Source organism: Neopsephotus bourkii, unplaced genomic scaffold (assembly GCF_033783945.1).
Source record: "Neopsephotus bourkii isolate Nb327-2 ecotype Australia unplaced genomic scaffold, CSIRO-AGI_Nbou_v1 NB_1445, whole genome shotgun sequence".
NCBI lineage: Eukaryota > Metazoa > Chordata > Aves > Psittaciformes > Psittacidae > Neopsephotus > Neopsephotus bourkii.
In genome coordinates this window covers 241,389-249,304 of record NW_026901922.1, presented here as the reverse complement: position 1 = coordinate 249,304, position 7,916 = coordinate 241,389, and the positions used below count along the sequence as shown (strand labels likewise).

Sequence of the window (7,916 nt, the reverse complement as noted above, 5' to 3'; positions counted from 1 at the left end):
TAAGCTGCCAGGAAAGGCCCACTGGGCACTGGGGATGCTGTGGGGCCAGCGCTGCCACCTTCCTGGGGTCTGAGGGCTTGCCCCAGGACCATCCATCTCTTCCATCTGCATGGCCAGGCAGGCCCAGGTCCATTTTGACACCAGCTTTGAGCCCCTGGGGTTCAAACAACACTTGGGTAGCTCCCTACCAGCAACACCCCCCTCCAGCTGCCACGTCCCCCACCCCAGCACTAATCTTGACCTCCTGTTTAGGAAAGTTAAAGCGGCTCAGAGCAGGGCCAGATGATCACCCAGATTAAGGACTTAATGGTAGCACCGCAACCAGCTCAGCACCTCAGCTCAGGGCTGGTGGGTCAGCGTGTCAGTGTGTCAGTGAGTCAGCACATCACGCACACACATGTGGACGGCCTCCCCTCCTATAGGTACACACATATAGGAACATAAATTCACTGTGATGTGAAGATGCTGTGCTGCTCCAAAGGGAAATAGGGTGTCTGGTGTCTTTATGGGATGCTGCCCTGCCTGCCCTGCCCCACAGTTACACTGGAGTGATGCTCTGGAGGGGGGAGCAGGGATTGTAAGGACACAACGCACCTCCCCATGCACTCACCCCAAATCCACACCTGCAGCTCTCAGCGCATCCATAGCAGGACACAGGCACCACCAAGGGGCCAGCAGCACACGTGCTGGGGCTGTGGGAGCACCGGGAAGGCTGAGGCATCCTGCCAGTGCCTTATCCCTATAGGTGGAGATCCTTTGGGGAGGGTGGGCGATGGCCATGCTGCCCCCACAGCCTGGGGGGGTGCCTGCTGGGGCTGGCTGATGAAAGCTGCCCTTTGTCCGCTTGCAGGGCACAGCACAGGGCCAAGCTGGGAAAGCGAGTGGGTTTGTCCCGAGATGAAACGGCCCCAAACTGAGCTTTGAGCGGGCCCTTACGCAACAAGGACCTGGGATCTCAGAGGGATGAGCAGGGGGCATTGCCTCCCACGCCAGCAGCATCCCACTCCAAAGGACTCCCCATCACCCACCAGCTCGGGCATTGCCAGGCTCTGTCACTGGCTTCTATGGAGCTCAGCCTGGGGGTCATTGGGTGGTGCTTAGGGAGGAATGTGTGAGGGGATGTGGGAGGTCAGTGGGGTATGGGTAGGTACAAGCTCTGCTATTTGCAGTGGGGACACAGGATTTGGGGGGGGGGGGCTGTGGTTCGTCATTTGAGGTCACTCAAGCTGGTCAATAACTGAGCTTGGTTCAGGATTGGTGCTGGTAGGGAACAGTGTTTTCAGGTTGGGCAGTATCTACCACTCCTTTGATGCTCATGTTCCAGCCCCAGTGAGGTGGTACCCAGATCCCAGCCCCTGTCCTATCCCCCCATCTCCCACCCAACCCAGCCCCAGAGCCAGGAGCTGGACCTTCCAGCCAAGCAGGACCCTTTCCCCCACCCCATTCCCACAGGAGGTGCCAGGATAAAGGAGTCGGAGCCCGGGTGTTGCATTTCCACCCATTTATTTGGGAAGCTGCACCGAGGTATTGAAATAAGTTAAAAGCACAGACCATGTGGATGCATTCATGTGTTAGTATCGGGCAGGCCAGGGCAGAGGGGCGGGTAGAGAGGATGGAGCACCAGGGAGTCCCAACAGCCACAGAAACCCCTACCATAGAAACAGTGATAGCTGCAAACCTAGAGGTACAAGAACAAATCTGTACCCTTAGTGTGGTCTTAGAGGCAGAGCCTGAGTCAGACCTCCTTGTGTGGCACTAGGCTGGGAGAGACCTGACTGGGAGGGCGGGCAGCAGGGAAGGAAAGCACAGACACCAGGGAAATGGATAGGGAAACACAGAGGACCTGGTCAGGAGGCCAGGTCACCCTCCACTGTGTCCAGTCACTGCCGTTTGGGGGTCCTTGACAAAGTCATCCCCCCCATCCTCTTCTTCCGGGGCTGTTGTTTGTGCCTGATTCCAGCCATCCCAAACGTGATGCAGGAAGGTTTGTTGCAGTAGGGGGGAAGAGCGGGACTGCCTCTCATCCTCCAGTTTCCCACTTGGAGGAAAGAGACCCATTCCCACTTTCCACTCTGCTCTCAAGGAGGCTGAGTCCCAAAGTGTCGCCAGCCACTCTGAATGTGAGCAAAGATGGGGTCCCTCACCCCACAGACCAAAATATGGGGTCAGCGTGGAACTGAGGGGTGCTGCCAGTCAGAGCAGGGATGCTCAGAGCCACCAACCACCCCTAGCTCACACTCAGCAGCCTGATGCAGCCTTTGCTGTGCCCTGTGTGACTCCAGGTCATCTCTGGAGACTCCCTGCTCCCTCTGATGAGACCCTCTCCCTCCCTCCCACCCTTTCCAAAGGAGTCCATTGCTCCACAGCCTGAGCTCAAGGGAGCTCTCCATCTCCCCCCACCCCTAAAGAGACAGTCCTGGAGAACGGGGTACCCAGCACAGCCCCCTCAACCCTAGCTACAGCCACAGGCATCGACGATCATGTCAGGGATGTCAGTCTTGACGATGTTGCTGTTGCGATCAAAGTAGAGGACAGAGAGCGGCCGGCGCCGTGTGGGCACACAGCAGGAGTGCCCCGATGCCTGGACGTTGTTGGCTTTGACGAGGTTGAAGACGGCTGTATGGAAAGAAGAGGCCATCCCAGGGCTGCCGGCCACGTGTAGGGGGCACTGGCCCACGCAGTAGTTTATCTGGTAGCCCTCAGGCTTAATGATCCAGTCATTCCAACCGATGTCTCGGAAATCCACGTAGTAGTCCTTGCGGCAGCAGAGGTTGGAGTTCTGGCTGCAGCGGAGGCTGCGCTTGGCCACGTGGTGACCCGGTTCTCTCACCTTTGCTTTGGCCACCAAGAAGGGCTGGTGGGACCAGCTGCCGTTGACTATGGCCATATCACCCCCATCCCCGCGGCTTTCCAGTTCCAGCCGCAGGGTCCTCTGCTCTCCCCCAAAGAAGCTCCGCAGGGCAGGCAGGAGGGTGAAGGCGTGCCAACCACTGCCCCGTGCACTCAGGTGCTTCTCAGTCAGCAGCGTGCGGTTGCCCCCCACCGAATCCCCCTCCCCACCAGCCAGGAAGATCCGCAGGGTGAGGCTGGCTGCTGGCTCCCGGGGGACTCGGAGGTAGAGCCAGAGCTGAGCCTGCAGGATGTGAACGTCCTGGTCCTGGCTGCGGCTGAACTGGAACTGCAGCCCCAAGCGAGAGGGAGACGTGGTCTCTGAGGGCAGAAAGGAAGAAGGAGGTGAACGCTGCGGGATGCAGGGAAGGTGAAGCTGCGCCACCACCCTGCGCATCAAAGCCAGTCTCTTTCAGGTTCTGTACAGGGAAGCCCTACAAACTTCCCTCCAATGGAGCCTGCAGTCTTTCCTCCTACTTTCCCTGGGGATGCTAACCAGAAGAGGGTGGTGTTGGGATGGGGGACTGTCTCATCCTGCCTGGCTAAATGGGCATAGAGGGAGTACCCAGCCCTTCCCCTTTCCCAGAACCACAGAATGGGCAAAGCTGGAAGGGACCACGGTGGTCACCTTGCCCAGACACCCTCAAGCAGGGTCACCCACAGCGCTGCTGCGCACTACAAAGCATTTCCAGCCCCACCACCCCCGAGCTGGTCCTTGCAGTATCCAAGTCCGAGGGTCTCAGGCACCTCGGGTTGCACCCATCCCTCAAGGGCATCGCAGCAGCTCTGGTGTCCGGTCCCACCTGGCTAATGCGGGAGCAAGAGGAGCCGTTCCTCCTCCTCCTCCTCGCGGCTGAGCCTCCCTGTGCATCCGGTGCATCCGCAACGCGGGGAGGTCACGGCGCACCCCAGGCGCATTAATTGACTTAATCACTGCCCGCGTGGCCCCAGGCACCCGCACTGCGAGGGGTGGGTACCCAGGGCCCCGGCCTCGGGAACTGCGCATCCCCGCGGGCTCCCCCCAACCCGGTTGGACCCCGGGCTCATCCCAGCGCTCCCCAGCGCCGTCGGGGGCGGCGGGGACGGTGCCCACCTGGCTGCGCGAAGCTGATGATCTCGTAGCCCTGCTCCTCGCCGTCGTCGTCGGGGCCCCGGAGGGTGCTGCCCGCCTGCAGCCGCCGCAGGGCGCGGGCCACGGCGGCGCGGGGCACGGCGTGAACGAGCCGCGGCCGCTCCCGGAGCCGCAGCTTCTCCAGCAGCTGCCGCTTGGCCGCTTCCTCCAGCAGCCGCCGCTCCGCTCCGGCCGCACAGGACGGGCAGCGGGGCTCGGCCGCAGCCGCGCACAGCACCGCCGACAGCAGCAGCAGCAGCAGCCACGGCCCCGCGCCGCGCGTCGCCATCCGCACCGACGGGACGGACCGGGCCGGCACCGGGAGTGGCGCGGCTCTGCCCGCCCGCTTTGGGCACCTGCGGCCGGGGGCGGGCCCGCCGCCCCCCCGCCATTGGCCGGCTCCGCTGCCTGTCCCGTCCCGTCGGGCCGCGGCCGGGGCGGGGGATTACTGGGATTAGCCCCCCCCCTGCCCGCACCCCCCATTCCCCCGCAGCGGAGGCGGGCGGTGAACGGCCCCGCTGCCCCGGGGACCAACCTCCCCCCTCGTGTGTGCACATCGGGAGCTGCCCCGCACCACACCAGAGGGGGTACCGAGGGGCTGGACTCGAAGGGGGGGGCACACAAGGGAAGCTTTACATGGGGGGCTTCAACTGGGTGTGTGAAAATGGTGGTACCTGACCAGGTGTGTGCCCATGCGTGTGCGGGGGGGCTCTGCTGGCCTGCAGCTCAACCCAGCTCCCGGAGCATCCCTGCCAGACCCAAAACCTGCAGGAAGCAAGGGCTGGGGCAGATCCAGGCTGTGGGGAGGAGCGCGAGCGGTGGAGCATCCTGCGGGATGGATCCCAGCCTCCCTTGGAACCCACATCCCTGCCCCACAGCCCGTGCATTGCACTTGCACCCCCTTGGCCTCCCAGCAGGGCCAGTCCCTAACTTGCTGATGGTGGACAAAGCAGGGATTGGGGCAGTCCCCCTGCTGACCCCTGCAGCTCCCTGGGGACACTTTCTATCTGTGGGCTTTGTTACTCCTGCCATGTGATGAGTTTGGGAGTCTGAGCCCGTCCTGTGGGCTGCCCGGTCCAGCCTTATCCCAAGACAGAACTGGGCAAGCCCAGAAGGGTGTCTGCTACACCCCCTGCTCCCCATAAGTTATAATGGACACTTGTGTCTACCGAGGGCTCATGAGTTGGCCTCAAGATGTTCACATCAGCCTCAAGATGTTCCCTACATCTCAGCCCTGATGCTGTGCACAAGCCAGAGCCGGGGCTGAGGCCTGGAGAAGCCTCCTAAAGATGCTTCAAGGAGCCACGTTGCTGAGGGTGTGGGAGAGCCCAGTGCTCCTGTGCCAGAGCAGTGGGAACCTGAAGCCCAGCCAGCCCTGCAGGCATGTCCTGTGCCCACTGTGCCATGCAGCACTGACCCCAAGGTCTTGACCACACAGAGCCCCTGGCCAAGCACAGAGGTGACAGGTAAACAGTGGGCTGTCTGGGAAAAAGCACCCACCGGAGATGATGCAACCATGGTGCAAGGGCCAAAGTTCTCAGCTGGCCGGGCCTGCTGGCAGCTCCCAGAATAGCCCAGGAATGTCAACAAGGAGGAAAGAGTGGGCACAGCTTGGCCTGGAAGCAGAGCTCCCATAGGGCCTGGGAGCCCCGGCTGTGGGCAGCAGCACGCAGGCAGCAGCAGGACCGGTGCGCAGGGCATGGTACACGCTTGCAGGGCACACATCTGCTCGCACAGATGTTTCGTGGTGTGCACACATCTGCACGCTGCCTTGCAAACGCACCGTCAGTCCCGTCCTGGGTACTTGGATACGTGCTCTGCCTGCAGAGGTTCTCTACATTGTTCACTCCTGTGCCTTTTATTCCACGTTCCTCTACTGGAAGTGGAGTGGTTCCTTTCTGGCTCTTAGGGTACATTCCCTATGGAAAATTTGACTTCCACCCATGGAAGGAACTAGGTCCCCCCTCCCCATGGTGCTCCCTCCACATGCACCAAGCCAGAGGGAGCCCCAGGCTGCATCGCCGAGTGGCATTGGTCCAGGGGCATTAAAACCTCTGTGTCACCACCACCTCGCAGCAGCCATGCCACAGCTTCACACATGCAGGGAAGGGAAACTGAGGCACGATGCTGTGCTGAATTCCTCCTTCTCTGACATACCCACAGCACAAAACAGGAGGCAAAGAGCTGTGGCAAAGAGGGTGAATTACTCCTGAGCCCATCGCCCTTTCCAGGCTGTGGGGCAGGGTCTCCCCAAAGGGATTAATCCATCTAAACCTGCCAGATCCCTCTGCACTGGCCAGCACCCCAACGCTGCCATCACAAACCCCCATTCCACCTCCAGCTTAGCAAGAGCATCTGAGCCGCTGCCCCCTCACACTGCAGCTGTATGTGTGTCGTGTCCCCCACCGCGCACTCTGGCCCATGGGATGTAGGCCAGGGGTCAGCATGGAGCTGTGAGTGGTTCTTGCACCCATTGCATAAGTGTGTTGTTGATTAAACGGTTCCCAGAAAGTGAAGCCCAGCGACCAACCTGACCAAAATACCCCCTCGGGTCCCCCCCAGGCCCAGCACTTGCTGCACACATGGTTTATGGGCCGCCGACCTCGTGTCCGGTGAGGCAAACGTGGCACCTGACAACCTGCCCTAGAGGTGGATGAAGCAGGAACACCCTGTCCCCCCCTAAGAGCTCATCTGAGTACAGCTTCTGCCTCGGTGCCCATTCCCATGCAGCTCTGCCACCGATGCCGGCCAAGAAAGAGCCAATCTCCGATGCTGTCCCGGGCACAGGCATGGGAAAGCTTCCTCCTCTCCCACGGGGCAGCACCAGGCTGGGGTCAGGGCAGCAGCCGTCGGGGCTGCACGGGTTGAGGCACCGAGGGGCCAGTGCAGAGAGGGAAGGGAGGGCTGGAGCCGCAGGGCTGGGCAGGCCGGGGTCCGGCCGTGGGAAGGGAACGAGGCCAGGGCTCCCGGCCAGGGAGGGCAGGTCGGCGGCGCCGCTTCCCTTGGTGCCCGCTGCACCGGCCGGGGGCAGCGGGGCGATGGAGCGGCCGGGCCCGGAGCGATGCTGCGGCAGCCCCCGGCCCGCGGGCGCCACCCGGCGGCCAGAGGCAGCGCCGCACCCCGGGACAGCGAGGCTGGAAGAGGGGTAACCGAGCGCCAGGCAGCCCTTAGGGATGGGACCGGGGGCGACGAGATCCCCTCCGGAGGAGCCGGCACCGGGGGAGCGGCTCCTGGCACCAGGCGGGCAGAGGATGCGCAGCGTGGATGAGCCGGGGCCGCAGGCTGGAAAGCGCCCCTGGGACTGGGAATTAAACATTAATGGTTTTCAAGGCAACAGCGGGGGTTTCAGGAATTCCCACCGCTCCCGGAGAGCCGGGCCCTGCCAAGGGACGCCCTGGCGCAGCGCACTCGGACCTTTGCTTCAGGGTCTGTTGATACTGGCACAGGCTCCTTGCAGTGGCACATCTCCATCCCCTCCAGGCACGGAGGCTGCAGGGATGGGACCTTGCGGTGCCCTCTCTGTCAGATCTGGCACGGGCCAAGGGCACAGACCCGGTGCTAGGTCGATGCTGCCTGCACCAGGCCAGGCTGGGGGCTGCAGGCAGGATCCCCACCAGTCTTACTGCTCCCAGTGGGACCAGTACAGCAGCATGTCATGGTGGCTGGGAGTGAGACCCCACCTCCAAAGCCCCCTGAGCACACAGGGGACCCCAGAAGAAGTGTGATGGAGAGGGGACACCATGATGTAAGCACCACCCTCATCCCCTCTTCTCCCACCAGTGATGGAAGAGTGGATGCCCAGTGGGACGTTGCACCCTGCTGCTCTCAGGGCTCCTGTTCTGCTCCCTAAGGAGCCTGCTTGGTTCTCTGCCTTCATGCTTACACTGAGTTACTCTGTTGATGAAGGAGAAGACTT

The 7,916-nt window shown here is 62.2% G+C and overlaps 2 protein-coding genes across 4 annotated transcripts in view; both read right to left on the bottom strand.

Moving 5' to 3' along the window:
- Positions 1–4,125, bottom strand: part of ZNF740 (zinc finger protein 740) — a 37,944-nt gene extending 33,819 nt beyond the window's left edge. For all 3 annotated transcript variants that reach the window (XM_061368749.1, XM_061368748.1, XM_061368750.1), the window contains exon 1: positions 4,110–4,125. The gene's annotated coding sequence lies outside the window, so the exon portion shown is untranslated. The remainder of the gene's footprint in view (positions 1–4,109) is intronic.
- On the bottom strand, positions 1,487–4,334 carry LOC133220541 (inhibin beta E chain-like). The gene is made up of 2 exons (XM_061368743.1): positions 3,983–4,334; positions 1,487–3,210 (listed from the first exon to the last, which is right to left on the bottom strand). The coding sequence occupies exons 1-2, from the start codon at positions 4,287–4,289 to the stop codon at positions 2,453–2,455; spliced, it is 1,065 nt and encodes a 354-aa protein (XP_061224727.1). The 5' UTR covers positions 4,290–4,334; the 3' UTR covers positions 1,487–2,452.
- Between the last annotated feature and the right edge of the window lie 3,582 nt (positions 4,335–7,916).